Here is a 22,467-nt window from a genome sequence, read left to right as displayed (position 1 = left end):
TCTCCATGGTTACAGGGCATTCTTTGAAACAATTCGGTATTGCTAAACAGCTATACACTATCTTTCAAGATGTTCTTTTTTGTGTATGTGATTTTCTATGTTTACAGTCAGTCTGCAAATGTCATATTTAACATTCATAATTGAAAACAATATATTGATAGTCATGGACTAAATCAGTGAAATATGTCATTTACCAGTATTTTTATTTTTTTGGGTGGGGGGCATCAGATTGCAAATTAATACTCATGTTATTCAAACCCTACATTCAGTCTCAATATCTGATTACTATTCATACATGAAGCTTCAGTTGGCTTATTACTTCTGTCGAACATGACAACATCTGTAGTGCTGCTGTCTGTCTCCGTCCTCCTCTTTAGCAGACAGTTTCCTTGGGGATTAATAAGATCCTTTTTATAGTGAAGAGCAACTGTCACTATTTCTCTCAACTCCTGTTCATTGGAGGAACCCCATCTTAACAATCAATTGCTGAACTTGAATGAATCAGACTGAGCCACACAGAGCTGACAGCTCAGCTAATGTGTCACAGCAACACTAAAATAATAATGATAATAATAATAATAATAATAATAATAATAATTATTATTATTATTATTATTATTATTATTATTATTATTATTATTATTATTATTATACATTTTATTTGTAATGCACTTTACTTTTGGTAAACAAATCCCAAAGTGCTATACTAAAAGTATATTTAAACATGGATTAGATACAACTATACAGTATGTGGCCATTGTAAAAAGAACACACTAAGGGAGACCATCAGTACTGATGCAAGGAACTAGCTGCCTTTCCATTCACAGTAGCTTAGAAAGTATCTCAACTGCATTTAATGTTCACATACTCCTCCCGTTTTAGCATTTAGCCACAATCTAAATATGAGTCCTTTACCCTGAAATGTTATACATTTTCCCAAAATGGAGCCAAACACACAAAGATTTTAGTTTTTAAATACTTTACAGTTTTGTTTCAGTGCTACCAAGTGTTTATACTCTGAGGCTGCTCTGGTTCAGTGTTGAAAATTGGTTCAGCAGTGCTCAAATTTGACAAGCTGTGGATTTGTTTCCACTTTTTGTGTGAAACAGGATATGTTCCCTCAAACATTTATTGCGGTTTAATCAGTCATTTGGCAATTACAGATTGTACAATGAAGAAACTCTTTGCCCAGATTTAAACTGACCTGGACCAAACTATGAAAGCATGAAATATGAACAGTATGTAAGAAAGTAACTAGTGCCTGTATTCAGTTGTTCATATTCAATTTGCAAGTAGCTGTTTGAGATTAAGAAATGGTGCAGTGCATTCCTCTTGTGATTCATTCACAGTTTGTATTTCATACAAACAATGAAAATCTGCAAATCAACTTAAAAAATCATGAAGTACAGCAGACAAAATTGTTTTACTGTGTAGGCCACCACTGTCTTGTTATTGATCACTTCATGGTTGTAACCACATCACACCGTCCTACAGGAGATGCAGATGCCCCGTCATCCACCCGTGTTGAGCGGAGCTCGACCTGCGCTCGAATCCACTACAGCCCGACTCTGCAGCAGCAGAGCAGTATCTCCTCCAAGGGCCTCAATGCAGAATTCATCGTGCAGTACGACGTAGACCTCCGAGACCTCATGGGAGATGTTCAGGTCAGCAACATCTGCTCAGTTTTAGCTTTGGCTTTAAATTACAGCGTTTGCCTTCACCTTTTTCTATTCTCCCTTCTGTCAGGTCTATGATGGCTACTTTGTGCATTACTTTGCACCCAGAGGTCTTCCCGTGGTTCCTAAAGATGTCATATTTGTAATCGATGTCAGTGGCTCAATGATTGGCACCAAGATAAAGCAGGTACAGTGGATAAAGACCCTGAACCCCTTCAAGTTTTAAAATGAGGACACCTCACTAAAACGTGTCTTGAAGTGAATTTTCTGTTAATAATTAGAAGGATTTCTGTCAGTAGACCAAGCAGGCCATGAACACCATCCTCGGAGACCTTAGAGAAGGAGACCACTTCAATATCATCACCTTCTCAGACAAGGTTCATACTTGGAAGAAAGGTCGGACAGTGCGGGCAACTCGGCAGAACGTGCGAGACGCCAAAGAGTTTGTCAAGAGGATTATTGCAGAAGGATGTGAGTAGAGATTTAACATTATCTGAGATGTTACGCTGGCAAATTTGCCCCAATTTGTGAGAGTGCTTTATACAGTACATCAAGGGCTAATTAGTACAATGCTTTATAATAATCAGGAGTTATCCAAAAAGCTTTATATCAATTAAAACATAATAAGATGCAGCCTGCATGTAGAAAAACAGATTAAAAGAACTAAAACGGGACTAAAGGCACAGCTGTCCAAAAATAAAAAATACAAATGCATGAAATTAAAAAAGTATACAAACAGATGGCTAGGGAATTTATCAAATATCTACAAAGACAGAAAAACATTCATGTCGACCTAAAGACTGTAGCACCTTGTTGTGTTCACATCTTAGTGAAGTAAGATTTGTCAAGGCCATGAGTAGCTTTTTAAAACAAACGGTAACAGCTTAGAATTTCCTTCTAAAACGAAGCCAATGGAGAAAGTGAAGCACAGGAGAATTATGCTCACATCTGGGAGTGTCCGTTAAAAAGTGAGGAGCAGCATTTTGAACAAGTTGTAGGTGTGAGAGTAACCTGACTCGAAGCTGGTGAAATTGTAAATCGAATTGTCTTTTCTATATCATCCAGATTCAGGAATGGCAAGTTGGAAACAGAGTGAATTTCTTTAGCAAATTTTCAGGAGAAGTTACCCCTATTTTTTTTTTTTGTTTGTTTCAGGGACCAACATCAATGCAGCTCTGCTGTCAGCTGCTCAGCTTGTGAACCCTCCGTCCTCCGGCCGCCTCTCGTCCCATCGTGTCCCTCTAGTAATTTTCCTCACAGATGGAGAGGCGACCATCGGCATAACGTCTGGTGACACCATCCTCACCAACGCCAAGAAGTCTCTCGGCTCAGCCTCTCTGTTCGGCCTTGCTTTTGGAGATGATGCGGATTTCCTTCTTCTCAAGCGCCTGGCTCTGGATAACCGAGGTGTGGCCAGGATGGTGTATGAGGACGCGGACGCAGCATTACAGCTGAAGGGCTTCTATGATGAAGTAGCTAGCCCTTTGCTATCAGACGTCCAGCTTTCTTATTTGGATGATCAAGCGTTTGACATAACCCGATCTCTTTTCCCCAATTACTTCCAAGGATCAGAGTTGGTTGTGACTGGGAAAGTCAAACCAGGTGTCAAAGATTTCAAGGTTTCAATGTCAGCTACTGACTCAAAGCAGCGCATGAAGCTGGAGAATGACGTGCTGACTTCCCATGCAAAGGGAAATGGAAGTACAGACTCGCTCAGCTGTTCAGGAAATTTAGAAGGGATCTCCAACTTCGTGCACCGACTCTGGGCATACTTTACTATCAAAGAGCTGCTTCTGGCTAAACTGAACGCCTCTGACCCGGCAACTCAAAGGTTACTAGCAGACAAAGCTACTAATCTCTCCCTCAAATACAACTTTGTAACACCAGTCACCTCTTTAGTTGTAGTCAAGCCGGATGCAGATGAGGCAGCTCAAACTCTGAATACTGCAAAGCCTACCACTGCTACCACCACAGCATCAACAGTGACCACCGCCAAAGTGTCAGCCAGCAGGAAGTCTAGTCCCACATCCAACCCAAGGCCCAACAAGGCAAAACCAGAACCACCACAGCCCCCTCCAAACAAACAGCAACCAAAAAAACCCTCACCGCCAACACCTATTACGAAAACTGTGGTTTCTCCATCCAAGAAAACAGCTACAACCACAAGTCCCACCTCAGTTAGAACTGCCCCAGCACCTTTCTCTGGTAAAAAGCCAGCTCCTTCCCAAAACTCTTCTAAACCTGCTTCTCCTCCTTCTGCTGGAAAGATTTCCACTTCTCTGCTAAACGCTCTAAAAACAGCATCTCCCCCTGCACCTGGAAGAGTGTCCACTCCTCTGCCCATGAAAGTGACCACTCCCCCGACAACCACCACAACACCTACACTGACCACCAGTACTTCAGCGTCCCTCACCTCACTCAGAACTGAGCCCACCGAAGTGAAGACAGCTCTCCCACCTGCTGCCAAAGTCACCGGGACCCTAATGGCAGAGAACAGCACCAGCACTGCTCCAGATGTTCACCCACCTGCAGCCACCACCGCCCACCCCGGGCTCAAGTCCACCTCTCCCACTCCCGCCCCGGCTCCCGCCATGGAGGCCAACACCAGCACAAGTGCAGACGCCGACCCAGAGCTGAGCATTGCCACCCTGGTGTCTGCCACATTTGCGCCCATGCCTGGTGTGACTGATGGGCCTCGGCTATGGGAGGCAGCAGGGCTTCTGGGTGAGTGATCACCTCACAGTTCATTCAGTAAAAAGCTTTTTTCATAGACTGAGTTACATATTGGCTGTTATTGTGCTTTGATCATTTTCTCTTTCGCCACTAGATGTCTCTACTTCCATTCAGATTCAAAGAAAAGGTAGGCCTGCACTTTTTTGCTGTGTATTTAATTTGGTATTTAAAAGCTGTGATGAGACAAAGAGTCACATCGGAAAAATCCTAGCAACAGTCTGAAACTTCATCATCCACTACTTTACATTAATCCTGCTTAATCTTTGGTGAATCAGCTTTAATCCTTCATTATGGTTGTGGGTGATAAATTCTATTTGTAGCAGGACTTACATTTAGTGTAGAAACCAGTCAATTACCCATGTAAAAGGGAGCAGCCAAATAGACACTGCTTTTGTTTTTCCATCATCTACATGTTACATTGTGTACATGTAATAATTTCAGTGCTAATAGCCTTTTTTCCTTTAAATAGTTGAGTTAGAGCTAAAGTTGTATATCAGAGGCACATTTCTTAGCAACTCAAAACTCAAAAATGTGGAAAAATAATCCAGGTCAATTGTTTATGTGAAAATATTTAACAGTTTTGTGGTTCTTTTTATATATTCTTTGCTAAAAATATAATCCGATTTGTAGCGGATGACTTTTAAGATAACTTTTTGTTATCTTTGGTGAAGCAGGACAACAGATTCAAACATCCAGTTCAATCTCTTCCACAATATGATGTCCATCTATCCATCCAACCCTCCATTTTCTCCCGCTTATCTGTTTCCGGGTCGCGGGGGTGGCAGTCTGAGCACTGTCATCCAGATCACATTGCACCAATTAAGAACCTTTACTGCGAGTGGTGAGCGCACGGGAAGCAATATGATGTAAGATACAATATGATCAATAAAACTGAAATAGTACATATCTCTACCAAAAGGATTTCCCACCGGGGATTAATAAAGTGATTCTGATTCTGATACCGATTGTTTTTTCTTTATTCAAGTGAATTGAAGTTCATTTAATTATGTAAATGCAGTTCGGTCTGAACTCACAAAGAATGCATATTTCCAATATAAAAAACAATAGGGTTTCTAACCCTCTGATTTGTTTTTTTTTTATCTTACGAATTGCTGCAAGATATGAGTGCGCCTTAAAAAACATCTGCTATTAGTTTTGAAATTGAATTATTCTGCCAATAAATTCCTGTTTTGAAATGTTTTGAAACATCTGAGGTTGTCAAAGTCCCAATTTGTTAGGAAAGCGGTCAACCAGTATTTTTCATCACAATAATTTTTCAATAAATCAAAGATCACCAAAGAGGTCTGGGGCATTTTGTAGAGGTCCAAGAAGAAAATGGTTAGAATCACAACAGTGAAACTTAAAATCAAATAGCGACATACTTGCAGGTGGCATGATAGCAGATATTGAAACAAATCACTAATATCATTTTTTTTTTCAATAGATATTGACCTTGTGAAAGGTGAGTTAATACTGTTTTTACTAATCACCTATCATATTCTGTGTTCCCTCCTGAAATCATAGCACCATTCTGAGCAACAATGGTTTTCAAATCGGTTTTCTTCAATCATTTTCATTTCTTTAGACTATGATGCGACCTATGACTATGACTACGACCTCAACTTTGATGCCTGTAAGTTTTCAATGTTAAATAAGAGGAAATACTTCACTTATTTCTTAAACTTGAGGACCTTCCTATTGAATGCATGTCTGACTTATTTTCAGGGGATGATACTGCAGACACTGGGTCCTTTGGTAAGTATTAAGTGGACAGCGAGACTAAAACATTACAAAATTTACTCTAGGTATGCAGTTTGCAATACATATTTAGTCCTGTCATTGTTTCAGTGCTTGGGAGTGAGGCGGATTGTCCTTTAGTTGAATGTTTTCTGCTTTTAGAGCCTTCGTCTAGACTGAGCACCATCAGAGTCTTCTCCTCATCAGGTCAAGAGTCAGATTTGTATTTATTTTGCATGCAATAATGCCCTCAGAGTCATTCGAGTCATTTTTATGTGACTCTGACATTGTCTGTTGCAGTTGATGGAGATCCTCATTTTGTGGTCCAACTCCCAAAGCTGCAGCAGAACCTATGTTTCACCGTGGATGGAAAAGCTAATGACGTGCTCAGACTGCTGGAAGACCCAGACAGAGGTGCAGCAGAGCTGTAACATCCTAGAAATAACGTTACATACCGTTTTGGTGCTGACATACATGTCTGTTGTTCACCAAGGTATCATCGTGGATGGCCGTCTAATGGGTGCACCATCTAAACAGGGCGTGGAGGACCGGTCCCGGACTTACTTTGACCAGCTCACCGTCTCCGCAGCCACGGGCCTCTCTGGTGACATTATGATCACACTGTCGCTGGACGCTGTGGTGGTGGAAGGGGAGGCGAGAGAAACCCTTCCCATCAACCAGCAGGGATCGGTGACTCGGCAGGGTGTGACGGTGACAGTGGACCACCATCGAAGCTGCTGGATCGAGCTGGCCAAGGGCGTGCGATTCCTGGTCCTGTTTCACTACTATAAACACCCCAGCTACCTACAGATGGCCCACCTGGGTTTTTATATCACAGATGGACGAGGGCTTTCTGCCACGACCCAAGGCCTACTGGGTAAGTACGCACAAGGTTTGAAAGGGAGTGCTTTTCTCTATCACTTGTGATCTAAGTGCCCTTAGCTTAATTTGGATTTCAGGGAAAATGCATTCGTCAAGTTGAATTGCTACTCAATTACTGGCATCAATCCCAAGTTCATCTCCCAAGTATGCTCTTGCTCACTGCTTCTGTTGAACTATTACTCATTTTATGTTGAGTTGTTTTAAAGCAAGGAAAACCATGTTTTCTAAACTTTTTATGGTATCATTATAGTATTGCTGAGACACATTACGGTTACACTCACTTTGCAATGTTGCACTTTAAATCACTCCAATAACAATTATAAATGCAACTGCCATGGCAAAATGTAATCATCTACTTGAAGCCAATTTAGTAGAACAGTTACATTTAAGTCAGGTAATGTTTAGAATAGCCTCTCACATCAATACAGTAAAACAGTTTTAATAATGACTGACCATTAAGTGGCAGTGTACATCAAACATGAATATCCTTGTTCTCGTTGCAAAGATTGAATAGTTAGATTAGTTTCAGTGTGAATGCATATTTTCATCATATGTTTTTAGGGTCGTTCAATGAATCTCTTACTTTATCACATCAATATAAATCTCTTAATAAATCCAGGTTTCTAGACACAAGAACTGCTTCAATAAACAAACACTAATCTGATTTGATTTTCTCAAAGGAGCAGATTTACAAGTGTGTTGAAAAGGGGGTTTTCTGCTGCAAATTCTAAAGTTTGTAGTTATTCTTTTTTATGTTGCTTTTTCTTTCTTGCTTTTTAACAACTTTGGATAATTATGTGACAAGTCAAATTACTGTATGTACAAATCATGTCATGTGTGGGCCGATAAAAGCCTTTTCTGTGTGGCTCATGCTCAAATTTATGATATGCAAAAAGCGAGTCACATTATCTCAAAAAGACATAGGTTGCGCATTTGACATGCTCTGGCTAGCTTGTAACACTTTGGCTTAAAAAATGTGAGCTATCATCAGGTATTAAAGGACTTTTTGTTTGCATATTTTTTTTAGATTATGTCATCCGGGGCTGGTATACCCCCTGGCATTTCCACATGATCAAATCTGGCCGTCAATGGGAGAAAAAAAAAATATCAAGCTTTAAAATATCAAGAAACTACGGAAGAGTTTTAGGGCCACTGAAGAAAAAAAAAATTTTGAAGGCTAAAAAAAAAAAAAAAAAACCTCCGTGGCCCCAGAAAAAGTCAAAAATCAAAGTCGAGATTTTTTTTTTTTCACGGAGAGACGTCTATCCGTCCCTCATCATTTGCCCGTAGATGTGAAATCACATTAAATCACTTAATTCTGACTATATCGGGTTGCTTACTGCTTATGGACATGTGATTTTACACAGGATTTCCTTGATTAATAAGAACACATTTAAATAAGCAGCCCGGGATCCGTGCCTTTGTCCTTCGTACTCGACGAACTTCCGCGACGGAACAAGGCAGCAGGCTGCTCTGTCTCTTCTCGTCCTGATACTGATGATAACTGCACCGTGTTTATGAGCTAGATTCTGTCCTGAAGCATCTTTTCATCAGTTCATTAAACCGCCTGATATGCATTTTGAGGAAGCAGTCACACGCGCTGGCAAGTGGATGGACGGACGGACTTTTTATTCCACCGTGAAAAAAAAAAATCTCGACTTTGATTTTCGACTTTTTCTGGGGCCACGAAGGTTTTTTTTTTTTGTAGCCTCCGAATTTTTTTTTTTCTTCAGTGGTCCTAAAACTCTCCCGTAAGAAACAGACCTAAAATCAGCATCTAAATCCAAACATCCGACCGCTCCCTGCCAAACCCACCCCCAAGTTTGAATTTGTATTATTTATCAATTCTTTAAATTTTTTTCCAGACACATCCTTGACAGCTTGTTGTTTAACGCCACTTGGTAGTAACTTAATATGCAAGGCTCTCAAAGCTTTACGCTTAAGTTATATTTTTTTTCTTTTTTGGGGGTCATAATTTCTTTTGTATGTTGAGGTTTGATTTTCTTGCAAGAAACAACAGCATTGTTCGTTCCTCATGCAGTTCATTAGTACCATTTACAACTGGACCTGCTAAATGTATCTTATTGTTTCTTAAAAACATGACAAGAACTTCCGCTCCGATTCTGATTTCGTTGTTAAATCCAGATCGCTGTTGTCCTTTCAGGTCAGTTTCAGCACGCTGGCATGAGCGTGTCGGTGGTGACGGACCATCTGGAGAGAGGGGCTGAGCGAGGACAGAAGGAGGAGATTTTAGCCAGTGGGGTCCTGAGGTGGGGATCAGAGCACATGCGGGTCAACTTGCAGGACAAGACGCTGAAAGACTCGTTCCGGAAACGCCACCTGGGGAAGTGCTGGGTGGTGCCCAAGGCAGAGATACAGAGACTACTGGGTCATCCATACGAGAGCTACGTGGTGAATCATGTGTAATTCAAGCTGAGTCAGCTCCACTTCGCTGTGTCTGTCTCCCTGCTATACAGCTCAGGTCACAGCAGTGGTGAAAGGCATGGTTATATCAAACAAAGGATGAACCAAAAACTGTGGTGGGAAAAAAAAAAAAAAAAAAAAAACAGCACACAGTGGCTGAAGGACATTTTCTAAGGAGTTCAGGTGTGGTTATAAGAGGAAAGAGGAGGAGGGTGTGACCGCAGCGAAAAAAACTGTTGCATGTGAGAGAATAATGAGGATTTACAGTTGCACGGATATAGTGAAAGACTGAATGCCGCCTTTGTGCCTTTTTCTCCATCGCTGAATTTGAACTGGATTCAAGCTCTGTGTTCTGTATCTATGACAAGAGACGCAATGTTCTCCCAGTCGCATGGCAACTACAAGACGTCCATTTGTGCTGCGGCACGTTGCGCTTGCTCCGAAATGTCTCACAATGACTTAAGTTATCAGATCAAGGAGAGATTCTTATTAGTCAAAGCCAGTTTTGTTTCTCGGTATCATTCTGTAAGTTGTATTTTTAGTACGAGTGTATATAAAATATTATTGTATACTTGCAGTGTGAGATTTGTGATGAAGGCGGGGGGGGGTTTAAAAGAATGTGAAAATAATATAAATCTTTGTATATTAAAACAAAAACTTTACAATACCATGTTTTAGTCAAACATAATATGATAAATACCATGAGTCAATAAATAGTTTAGGGGCATCAGGGTTCTTGCTCTGCAGCCATGGATTTCCTCTATGCCATCTGGTTTCCTCCCAGTCCAAAAACCTGAGTTTGATGCTAATTGACGTCCTAATGTTCCCCATAGGCGTGAATGTGCCTTTGTATGTTTGGCCGGTGCGTTCACTCATATTCATCTGGGTTCATCTCCAGCCCCCTGAAGACCCTTGAGTTGGATAAAGCGCAATGGTAGATGGATGAAATACATTTATTTGGTGTGTTTTGTCCAGTCTGTTGGTGAGATCACTTTGATCACGATGCAGGAGAGGTAAATCTTGTCACTCCTTGGGCGAACATTATTAAACAGAATGGATAATGCATCGATCAGCTGGGACAGCTGTGTATACCACCGTGTATGTTTCGTTGTTATCACCCAAGTAACTGTCAATGACTCCTCAAAAAAAGACAAATCAGGGATTTTCCATGTGCTTTTTTTTTTTATTTTTCTATCATTTCATTCATAGTTTAATTCATTTTATTTGTTACACAAGACGTTAGGCATTTTTCACATACTAGTGATCAAACAAGGACAGTAAGTTTTCTACTACTCAGCCTGAACTATTTCTTCTTGTCAATTTCAAGGGATATTGTCAATAGTGGTTTTCAAAGGCCATACTGGATGGAAATTAAAACAGTACAACCACACATGAGGCTTTTGTTTTCAATAAATAAAAATAAAGGAGAGAGGGACAGTGTCTGATGCGGAGGCGGGGGGTATAAAGGGGGATGGTGTCGGGGTAAAAGGATTCAAAACAGTATTCCAGTTTTAATCCGATAACATATTTTTTCCAGAATGAAAAGACCACACACGATGTCGAACGATGCACAGCTGCTGCTCTCCTTTTATCCAAACCTGCTTATTTGGGAATGCTAATAAATCGTAATGAAAACGCAACACTGGAATGATCACAAAAGAAGGTAAACACATGACACTGCAAATAAACAAAAAACAAACAAATCCTGTGTGCATCGCTTTTCAAAAATCTGCTTCTTCGTAAGAACATAAACATAGCATAGCATATTCAGCATGTAGACGTAAACCTTTCCACAAAACGTCGGCAAAATTCAAATAAATAAGAGCGTAAGACACATCGACACCCCAAACACAACATAACTTTAGAGTTGTTAATAGGGTCAGGGTGGGTGGAGTGAAGAGGTAAAAAATAAACAAAAAATAACCTAAGTGTTCCTAATCTGTTTTTGAGTCGTGCCGCAGAGCAATCCAGCTGCAGAGATATGAGAACAACAGTGAGCCTGATTTGTTTAATAGTCAACAGTGGTAGTCCTCAATCCGCTCCGCAGAGCAACGCAAACCACCATTAATGTAGTCAGCAATGCTTTGCCAATAACAGAAAACACCATTTTGGCACAAGACTGACCCTGCAACTACCTACTCTTCAAAACAAATCTGCCTTTTTTTTCTCCTTTTCTTTTTCAACATTTCAGATGAATCATGAATTATAATTAAGGCTACAATCAAATGAAAGCATCTGGATCCATACTCATAGGGCGGCACTTGTAACTGTGGCGTCTTTCTTTCAATATGCTACAAATTCTTCTAAGTTTATGGGAGTTTCCTGCATTTTCTTTAACCATCTACTTCTCCTCTTTTCCAGCAGGTTTAGTCTCAAGGGTAACTGACTCTCCTTCAATGACGAACACAAGGGTTGAAACAACCAAGACACAATCTAGCACTTCCACTGATGAGCTGAAATTTCAGTCTTCACTCTTTTCACGCGAAAGTGAAACCTTCCAAAACTTTTTAAGTCCGCAGCGATCCCACCCTCAGCATACATTCTTTTCTCTTTCTTTCCTCACACTTCTGCACAGGTTCTCCTTCACTCATCTCAAAATGGTAGAAATACTCCACAGGAAGCATTGCTTGACACCTCTCTGTGCCACTTGAACTCGCAACGGCGCCTTTTATTTCAACTTGAAGACCACAGTTTCAACCACTCCTCTGTAAACTTCATAACTTCAGCCAGTGAAATGTGCACCAAATATATAGAAATAAAACTCTTCAATAATTTAAATTGTTAGAAAGTGAAACTATGCAAATTCTCATCACACAACAGATAAAACAAAGGAGGAGTGTCTCTTTCTGGATAGGGGGAGGATGGAGGGGGGTTGACAGTTATTAATAGCCACTGGTTAGCTTGCCTGCTAGCACAGGGAACACAACAGCATTTGCAAAGAAGTGAGCACTATCAGTTGACAGAACAGCCCATTTATATGTAACTCTTCATCACATCATGTAATTTTTTTTATTTTGTTGTTTTTGCCCGACCAACAGATTTTTTGCCAAAAGGAGCGGCATCTATTGAAGTAACACAGGTAAAAGACCAAGTAAGAGAGAAGTGAAAGCAGGGTTGACAGGAGTGATGCGTGGGATGGTCCAGCCTTCATACCGCGGTGTCACTTGAGTCTATGTACAATACTACAGTGTGTAAAAGATGCATGCATGTTGACTGGAGGTGACCCTTCCAGTGGATTCTCTACACTAAGCCGTTAACTGATCCCTCATATCAGAGCTCGCACTTCGTGACCCCTCGCTGCCGCCCGTCTTCTGACCCCCGACCAACCTCTGATATGAGAAGAAAGATGCGACAGAAAGAATGAAATGCTGTTGGAAAAATCGCCGACCACAATAAATTCACCTCTAATGATAATAGTTAAGACATGAATATACTGTAAAGTCTACAATGGAATGAAAGACCGTATCAACCCTGCTTTTCAGTGACAGAGAAAGGGAGTGTGAGCATTCTGTGTTTGTGTGTGCGTGTGTGTGTGTGTGTGTGTGTGTGTGTTTGTTTGTTTGTGAGCGTTTATGTGTTTGAATGTGTGTCACAAAGAGCGAGAAAGCGAGAGAGAGAGAGAGAGAGAGAGAGAGAGAGAGAGAAGACATGAGGGAAATGAGGCAGAGGACGGCTGAAGACAGGGAGAGCCCACGCTCACCACCACTCCCCCTTCCCCTTTTTGTTTGTCATCTATTGTTTAAAGCACTGTTCAGACAGCCCCGTCCTACCTAACCGCAGGGCTCTGCCTCCTCTGAGCCTCCTTCATATCCTCCTTCCCCCTCCAGAAACCCCCCCCCATCCCCCCTCGGAAGCCTCCCTCTACCGCTCACTGCTCATCCTCCCCAAACACGTCGTTCTGTTTGCGTTTCATGTTCTCAAAGTCAAAGTCGCTCCCAGTCATGCGTTTGTAGATGTCCTTGATGTCGTTGCAGGTGGTCTCGAAGTGAGTGGTGGCATCGTAGGACCTCGAGGCGAAGACCTGCAGAAGATAAAACACACAGACTGAGAATCTCCACCAGGAGCTCCGTGCACCTGCAGAGGTGCATTTTCACTTACGAATATAAGAAAAAAACGTTTGTTTTCTTAAACAAATTATTCAAAATAATGTCTAAGAACCTTTGGTGACAAGGTATATTTTTGCTTTAGCTCGAGTTATCAAAGCTATCAAAAGTTACACTAAGTGTAGGTGTGTGTGTGTGTGTGTGTTTTCAACTTCTGTTTTACCTTTGCTTGATTATCTGGGGTTCTGCTTTCATTCTTTGCCATTATTAATTTGTCTTCGTTAACCTGATTAGTTCATTTTAATGTTGATCTCCAGCTGTTTCAGTTGTATCTCTGACTGCTCGTGCTATTCTGTACTGTTAACTTTTACTTGCATTATAAAACTTTAATCTATTTTATTCTGTTGAATTTTTAAGAAATATTTCCCACAGGATCTTATTGAACTGAATCTAATTGTCTCATTTATCATTTCTAATACCAGCCACCAGTGGTAGACATTAAAGTTTCACTGGTAGGAACCTTTCAGAAGAGTTCATTCTCATGATGGATTTTACAATAAATTGTGTGTGAACACATTTTTCACAAAGATGACTGGCATGTTTTGAGGCAGTTCCTCATATTCCTGGGAAGACATTTTACTTTCAAACTGAAAATTAAACCTCAGTTATCATCAAGGACATTTAGATCCATCGTCTATCAGGCTGTTGTTCCCAACACGGTACAGGATGATGTTTGTCAGACAGCTCACAATAAAGGAAATCACTTCAGAAAATAGTCTTACCTGGCTTTCAGTACCGTCATCTGTAGGCTCATAAAGGTCACTAATAGCCACAAACCTGTTGAGAAAATATAAAGACGCACATCAATGGCTGAAGACTGGAGCAGTGAGTAAAGGAGGTTGGGCCTGATTTACTATAATTGTGCTTTCAGTGTGACCAACTAAGAATAACATTGTGGGTGACACCAGGTACAAACAGGAGTATTCAAATGACGATTTTGCATGCTTTAGACTGTTTACTTGACAACAAGCTGCTGAAAACTGTATCGCTTCTGTGTTTTGTTTGCTAGTGTCGATCATGGAGTGATAAAATAGAACTCTGAGACCCTGGAGGAATATTGGACATTTACAGCAAGTATATTTCAATTTGTAAAAAAAAAAGAAGAAAAAAAAAAGACTCACAATGTAAAATTTGAGGTACAACAAAAAAAAACATCCCATAATGTTAGCAGTACCATTTTTGCTGAGTCAAAATCGGCATTTCTTTGTGTGGTTAAAAACAGATGGCACATGGAAACCAATCTTCATACACAGTAAATCTTATTGTTCATTGTTCATAGATCGATTAACACAAACTCCTCCCAGGATTTAGAACAGTTTGGAACACGCCCAAAATTCCACATTCATAAACAAAGTGTTAATTTGCTCATCTTCAGCACACCCTATGGTTTTTATAAACGCAAACCTCAAGTGGATCAGTCCCGTGGCTGTAAACATGTTGCTTACTTTTGGTCGATGGGCTCCAGCAGCTCCAGTGCAGGCTCGATCTCGGCTTCGGGCTCGCTGGTTTCCACTGTGGTGCTGACGATGGCAATGTATTTCCCCTGGGCTGCCACGTTGTGAGCATAGGAGATCATGCACACGTAGATGTCTGGAGGTTTTTTTTTAACATCAGGGGAAAAACAGGAGATACGATTTTAAACAGAGTTCAAATAAATCTGCATTTACAGAGTTACGCTGTGAAAAAACAACGCTGATATGCCATTTTATCTGCTTGTGTAAACAGGCGTTTATGTACACAGGAGTCATATTAGCATTCATGTGGAGTCATGTTTCTGGCCATCTGTTGCACTTCCTGTACTCACTCTCTGTGTCCCCATTAACTCCTGAGGAAAGCATTCAGCTCGGTCGCTGCTAATGTCTGTGCACAATTCACCAAGTTTCTTTCCAAGTTTGTGTAATGTCCATTTTCTTAAAGGGGAAGTACACACAGTGAGCGTTCAACGGCTGCACATTGCTACTATGACAGTTCTGGGTGTGAACCAAGGCAGTAAACAGATTTGATTTCTTCTTCATACAGAAACAGATTGATTGTTTAGGAGTTTAAAAGAAGTAATAGTGTGTTGATCTTCACCATGAAACCTCAGTTCTTATATTCATGGAATAGTGAAACAAGTTTGGATATAAAAAATACAAGATGTTCAGGTCTGACCGTGTCCATAACAAAAGACCAGAGGTGCTTTGATTTGAATGTCATTAAAAAAGGTTTTTCATCACTGTTTTGTGCAAACATAATATAGGATTTGAAAGTGTTCAAGTGTGTGTTTTAAAATTGTAAAAGTGATAATTATGGCCACAAGTTAAGGGAACAAACAATAAATGCTTGAAATTTTTGCAGTTGTAAGAAAACTGTATGACAATTTCAGAATATTTAATTAAAATAAATTGTGGTTAAAATGAACTTTTCCCTTGTAACCTGCTTCTTTTTTATTTTTATTTTTTTCTAGCTGTCCCTGTTTGAGCCAGGCTAAGGAGTCAAATCAAGCACTTTTCAGAGAAGGGCGACATTAACACCAGGCCTGCAGTGAAAGACAGAAGCTCACCTGAGTTGCGATTAACCTGATTCTGAGGAATGATGATCTGGCAGGAGTTAGCGTCATTGGTGTTTTTGATGGGGTGGCTGAGGATGCAGATCACGCGGATCACCTGACCCGCCTTGCGGACGCGGTCCGGGATGTAACTGGGGTCACAGATGAGCTGCTTGCAACGGGCCACCTGCAGTGAGAACCAAGCGCCACATGGACAAGCAGCAGGTCAGAGGACGTCTGTTCCTACCTCCGGTTTATTAACACATGTGGGTGAGTGAAGTCATTGTCCAACTGCTCCAACTACTGTTTTCATCCCACATTCCAAACCAATGTGTTTGAGGGTGATTTGTGATTTTAAACTGACTGTGTGTGTTTTTCAGTGTTTGCCCTGAGATGGACTAGTGACTTGTCAAAGGTGAAGCCTGCCTTCACCCAGACACAGATCCTGGACCCTGAGACAAAATTTATTTAAAAATTTTTTATATTCCTGTAAGTTAAGCACCAGCGCCCTCCTGTGGCCTGGCATGCTAAGGACATCGTTGTCAGTGTGTCCACTGCTGCAGTGCAAACGCACCAATTCTTTTTTAATGGATTAGGTGTTGTCACATGAAACGCTGTCGTGTCAAGAGGGCCTAAGACGCAAGGTGCAAAGATTACTATCCTAGGCCACCATATTTTTTTCTTTCTTTTAATAATTGCAACTCAACTCGCACCATTGGGAGCACATCAAAATATGTGGAAAGTTCGGGAATAGTGTGCTATGACTTTTGACTGAAACTCACTTGTCACTATGAGCCAGTATATATAGTAACTGTTGTACTGGTTAGCTCTCTTTGCTCACAACAATGAGCCTCAGTGAATTCCAGGTTTGAGGTCTGTGGTTCAAGGAGTTTCCATGTTCTCGCTTTACATCTCAAGGTGTTCCAGTTTCTGCCCACGTTTCAAACACATGCGTGTTCGGTGAAGTGATATTTTTACATTTATATCCATCAGGCTTGTTCTCTCTTCTTCACCTCTTTTGTGGATGAGTAAACAGTGTTCAAAAACAGACCAAAAAAACCAACTAATTTGACTGTCAAGAAGAGAAAACAAGACAAACAGGCCAACGATGTCTGCGATTGTGCGTCGTGTTGTAAATTATAATTCTTAATCACAGAGCTTCTGGGTTAGTCTTTGCAAATGGAGCAATATTGTGTAAATAAAGTGACATGATTTTGTGAGTGTTTGTGTGTGTGTGTGTGTGTGTGTGTGTGTGTGTGTGTGTGTGTGTGTGTGTGTGTGTGTGTGTGTAAAGTAAGTAAAAAGTGATTTCAATTGTGATAATTACCGGCTCAAATTAATAAAACACAAAAAAACTTTAATATTATGAAATATTTATTTATGATATATAACCTAAAGTTAATATGGAGGAAAAATGTTATGTTCAGCTTATGTGTAAATATATAAAGCATAAGGACGTTTCAGTTTATAAACTCAATTATGGAGAAAATGAACCTTTCCATTGTATTCATTACTTTTTTCTATAAGTATTTGTAATAACTAGACCGAAGTATGAATTTAGTTTCAAGTGTAATAATCACCAAAAAAGACACCTTGAACCTTGAGCCCAGCTATCTCGCTGTGGACAAAACAGTTTAAATGTTGTTTTGTTTTGGAGTTTTTTATATTGACAAGTCCAATAATAAAGTATTGGCAGTTATGCATGAGTTTCTATGGCCTTCACTGCCTGTAACAAACTTTTCTTTATTTCTGCGGTGCCATTTTGATCTGAACACAAAACAGTATTTGTTTCCGGTAAATATATGTTAGAAAGTGGAGTCTATGTCCCACCAATCGTATTCAAAAATGTTAACAGCAGCTGTTTTATTCCTTGGATTTTGTTATCTTTATTGGAGATAATAAAATCAATTTCTTCACAAGGGCTCATCCAATACTCAGACTAATATATAAAATAATATATAATACATAAAGTACACCTTGGATCTCTGATGGCCTAGCTCCAGTTTATCAGAACTAAACAAAGTATCAGGTATTTTAATGAAAATCTTTTTTTACAGCCATCCTGCAGCCTTGATAGACTTGCATAATCCTGGATGGATGAATGGGAAGAGTCTTACCTCGCCCTCAGACTTCACTCCGATCACATGGCCTCCTTCCATCACAATCTCATCCACTGGTTTGTTCAGCATGTATGTTCCTCCATAGATCGCGCTCAACCTGAGAAGATTCAAGTGATAAATGATAGATTAGGGTACATTTTCATTATTTACCACTGACCCAATATATATATATATATATATATATATATATATATTTATTCAAAAAATTTTATGCTGCTCCCATTTGTTACCCCCCCCCAAAAGTAATGACTACGGTGGCTGAGATAGGTTCATGCCTAATTACCAGTGTCTCAGAGGACCAAACGATGTTGATGAATCTCAGACATAAGTAACAAAAAGCATGAAAATACCGGGCAAATCCCTGCGGCAGTTCCCCCAGACCATACAGGGGGTAGAGGTAGGGGCTCTTTCCATATCGTGCCAGAGATTCACTGTAGAGTTTGATACGATTGACGGTTTCCAAACAGGGAACGTCCAGATAGCTGAAAGCAAAGTGAGAGAAAATGATACTCCTGAGTTTATCGGAGTCGATACAAAGATATATGTGCTTGAAAGTTAATTAAAAAGAATAATTTACATATCAGCATGAAGGCTGATTTAATCTCCATAAGGTGAAAAAAAGCCAATCGAAGCTATCAAATACTTCAGACCTGGGCATTATGTGGTTCCTCACCAGGCGAGTGACGGGTCAATGAGAAATCCTGAATAAAGAATTTTTATCCTCCAAGTTTATTTAGTTTAAGCTTGTGGTGCACGTTTACTTGTATCTAGTGAGTTGATATATTAAAAATTATCCACCATCAATAAACACAAACTGGAAAGATGTAAACAGTGGTACAAAATCAACATAATAATATTTTATATATAAATACAATAGCTTCACCACGTGGAAGGAGTAGCTTATCAAAACTTATTCACATACTGCTTTTTAAAGAAAAGACTCATATTAACCAGAAACCAGGAGAACGTATGGCTCCAAACTAGTTTCACCCCGGGGACACACGGAAGCAGATGATGCGTGACACTGCGTTTGTGCTCTTACTCGTCCGTCCTGTAGAGGGCCAGGGCGTGGCCAGTGAAGTCAATGACATCCTGGCCAAGGTCAAACTTCTTGTAAACGTCCCTCATCGTTGTAGTTTTGGGATCCACACCCTCAAAGGTCTTGGGGTCATTTTCGTCAAAATTGGCCACAAAGACTAAAAACTTCCGAAACCTCCGCTTCTCAAACATTCCCATCAGATCTGTAAAATGAATCAAGAGTGTCCATGAAGAGAAATCTCTTTGAATTCATCAACGTTCATTCATCAAAGTCTCTAACTCCTGATGTCTTCACTTTTAAAATGCGATGTGACATTTATTGCGGTGGCTTACTTGAAGCTAGTGCCTCGGTCTCAGTCGACGGCACCTTGTAGATCTTTCCTCCTTTGTACACGAAGCTTCCTTCCACTACTTTAAAGTCCAGGTACCGGGTCACTTCTGTGTAGAGCAGCATCTTCACCAGCTGGCCTGCAATCACACAAAACCTTTAACAGGAATTCTCACTGCAACGTAAATGTTTTCTCATTACTTGGACCTGAGCTGGCAAAGGTATCTGGAAATACAAATACTGGTTAAAGTGTGCTTACTTAAGTAAATAAATGTTTAAATCTATATATGCACTTTTTTTAATAATTGCTCCTTCTCCGAATTGGTCCGTATTTGAAGCTTGAACTTGTTTAACTGTTACTGATAGCTGTATTGATCTTTTCACTGTAACTCCGAATTGTGGTCAGAGAGATAATGGGAGGAAGAAAAATTACAAATATTTGTATTTAAATGTAGGAAAGAAGCATTACAAGGTGTTAAAAAAGTAAAAATACAAACTGTTATCTATGTATGTAAGTTGGTTCTATTCTATTATTTCCCCAACAAGCAGAATCAGTGACCAATAACTGACCATTAGCCATTAGAAACTTGGGGATAAGGTCCACATTCCAGTCCCTTCCTCTGCCCATTGACTCAGGCGGGCTATCTGGGAGAGTGAAGCGCTTGTACAGCTGAGGAAAACGAGAGGACAGAGAAACGTGCACATCAAATTTATGAGGCTCATGCCATCTGTGGCATTATTGAGGAAAGGGCCGTTAGCAAATGAAGACAATAAAAGAGCTGCTGATGACACTGGATCCATCAAAGGGCATAATAAAAATATTGATTGGGTTTACAGCTCCTGCGGGGAAATTACCTCTTCCAGGGGTGTAATGGAAGAACTCTCCCCACCGTAGTAGGGGTTCCTGTCCATGTGCAGAACCTTTTTTCCATTCACGGACATGATCCCGGACAGAATGCATTCCTGTGTGCGCGAGATAAAACACCCATCATCAGTAACCTGATCTGAAATTCACATTAAATGCACATCAAGTCAAAGTGGCAAAAAAAAAAGAAAACAGGCCTTTGATAAAACAAATCAGCAAATGTTTACAACAGTCACCTCGCAATATGATTAACCCCGGTTTGAAGCAGACCTTTAGGAGCCTTTCTGTTTGGACTCTACAAGCTCAAATGCATGTTCGGGCCAAAAACATCTATTTGTGGTTAAGGGAAGTCTCTGTCCATAGGTCTGAATGTGATTATGCATGCAAAGTGTGTTTTCTGCGTCCAGGGTGTAACCTTCAACCACAACCACAGCCAGCTGGGATCAGTTCCAGCCCCCCTGTGACCCTGAATTGGATCAAGCAGTGTGGAAGACGGAAAGGCTGGACAGATACACCTCAGCATGCCGAGTCACGCCTATTGCACTGCACATGCAGTCTAAGGATACAACAGGCCAGAAATAAAGGCTGCAATGTTCAAACTTTGTGGAAACATGTGGATTCATGATGGAAAATGCAGTTTAGTCATTTTTGGTGGTATTTAGTTTTGGACAATAATAAAAGAAAATGCCAGTTGGGAGGTTTTGACAGGAGGCTGCAGGGGACGAATTAATGGTGTGCGCATGCGTCACTGGATCGCGTTATCTACTTATAACTACTATAATAATAATAATAATAATAATAATAATAATAATAATAATGTGGACCAATGACACCCTAAACAGAAGAAACCCATTGTGTAATAACCACAAGATATTTGATATCTTCGTTAAAACTACCAAAATGTCTGCTTTTACTCACGCAAAACCTCACACAAAAAAAAACTATGACATAAAGTGGCCCCAGACCTGTTTCTGCTGCACTGGGTGTGACAAGTGAAGGTAAATGCAGAGAGAGTCGCGGCAATGAAAGGCTCAGTCAGTCATACAGTGTAATAAAGCCATGCTCGGGCCTGCGCCAGGCAACCACAGGATGAAGGCCTGTCTAAGCACAGAGGACCATGACACACTGAAGGGTTACGCCTAAAAGATGCTACAGGGTGTAACACAACACTGAGCCGGCCGTGAGGCTGGAAAAAAAAAAGATATGAATACGTCCTGGTGCACTTGGCTGCTTCTTGCATTGCGCAGGCCTCTCCGTTAGTACAATTTTAAGCAACATTACCAAAGCGCATTTCTTATGATTTCCTAAATACCATCCAAGCGCACAGGGATGCAGGAGGCTTTCACTTCTGGGCTAGGATGGAGGCTTGCGGGCCTGTGGCGCCACTAGAACTATCATTTCTGACTCCAAACGACCAATTTGCTCCATTTCTGCGCGCAGCAAACCAAGCTTGACTACTTACTGTGAGTCCGGTGCCCAAAACGATCACATCATATTCCTCATCCATGTTGTATCACCGCCTCTCCCGTCTCGCCCTCTTTTTTTTTCTGCCTTGAGAAATGAAGGGTGTTAGAAGGAAATTGTGCCAGTGAGTCCACACACCGGGGGTTTGTCTCCCTTTCTCGGCCCGAGTGTTTTCAAACGGCTCTTCAAAAGTTGAGCGTTATTTATTAGTTATTAGACATTTAAGTCCAGTGGAATAAACTGTCCACACTGTCACCGGCGAGGACGACCAAAGATGGCCCTGATCGCGCAGCGCCCCAGAACAGTGCCGCTGCGCGTCGGAAAATAGTGCGTATCCTCCTCCTCGTCTTCTCTTCCCATCTCGCCACACAATGGAGCTCAAACTGAAAGCCTGACCGCGACCACAGTAGTCGGCGCACTGAGCCGGCTTCAACGAGCCAGTGATGCGCACAGCGCTCACCTTTATTTCACAGCGTTTCAGGGAGTTTCGTCTTTTGTTTCATCCTTTAGGGAACATTTAATGCGAGTGTTTGCATGTTTTCTTTTCTGTTCTTTTCTTTCCTTCCTTCC

At 40.8% G+C, this 22,467-nt stretch overlaps 2 protein-coding genes across 3 annotated transcripts in view; one reads left to right on the top strand and one right to left on the bottom strand.

The window, feature by feature from the left end:
- The window catches only part of itih6 (inter-alpha-trypsin inhibitor heavy chain family member 6), an 18,960-nt gene extending 8,284 nt beyond the window's left edge, over positions 1–10,676 (top strand). The window contains exons 6-17 of the mRNA XM_080470304.1: positions 1,495–1,664; positions 1,747–1,863; positions 1,976–2,147; positions 2,832–4,400; positions 4,504–4,536; positions 5,854–5,871; positions 5,995–6,042; positions 6,135–6,164; positions 6,309–6,353; positions 6,447–6,560; positions 6,640–7,023; positions 9,193–10,676. Coding sequence (XP_080326430.1) covers positions 1,495–1,664; positions 1,747–1,863; positions 1,976–2,147; positions 2,832–4,400; positions 4,504–4,536; positions 5,854–5,871; positions 5,995–6,042; positions 6,135–6,164; positions 6,309–6,353; positions 6,447–6,560; positions 6,640–7,023; positions 9,193–9,455 — 2,963 coding nt within the window. The 3' untranslated portion in view covers positions 9,456–10,676. The remainder of the gene's footprint in view (positions 1–1,494; positions 1,665–1,746; positions 1,864–1,975; positions 2,148–2,831; positions 4,401–4,503; positions 4,537–5,853; positions 5,872–5,994; positions 6,043–6,134; positions 6,165–6,308; positions 6,354–6,446; positions 6,561–6,639; positions 7,024–9,192) is intronic.
- On the bottom strand, positions 10,644–22,467 carry gdi1 (GDP dissociation inhibitor 1). Of its 2 annotated transcripts, XM_080470306.1 has the most exons (12): positions 22,358–22,467; positions 21,896–21,984; positions 20,424–20,531; positions 20,139–20,238; positions 19,574–19,708; positions 19,245–19,443; positions 18,553–18,684; positions 18,200–18,299; positions 16,098–16,269; positions 15,001–15,145; positions 14,278–14,332; positions 10,644–13,473 (listed from the first exon to the last, which is right to left on the bottom strand). In XM_080470306.1, the coding sequence occupies exons 2-12, from the start codon at positions 21,938–21,940 to the stop codon at positions 13,321–13,323; spliced, it is 1,344 nt and encodes a 447-aa protein (XP_080326432.1). In that variant the 5' UTR covers positions 21,941–21,984; positions 22,358–22,467; the 3' UTR covers positions 10,644–13,320. The 2 variants fall into 2 exon arrangements, with proteins under 2 accessions (XP_080326432.1, XP_080326431.1); XM_080470305.1 differs by lacking the exon at positions 22,358–22,467 and having other exon boundaries at positions 21,896–22,223.

Source organism: Lipophrys pholis (genome assembly GCF_963383615.2).
Source record: "Lipophrys pholis genome assembly, chromosome: 8".
Lineage (NCBI taxonomy): Eukaryota > Metazoa > Chordata > Actinopteri > Blenniiformes > Blenniidae > Lipophrys > Lipophrys pholis.
The sequence above is the reverse complement of the archived record's forward strand: the minus strand, read 5'-3'. Positions and strand labels throughout refer to the sequence as shown.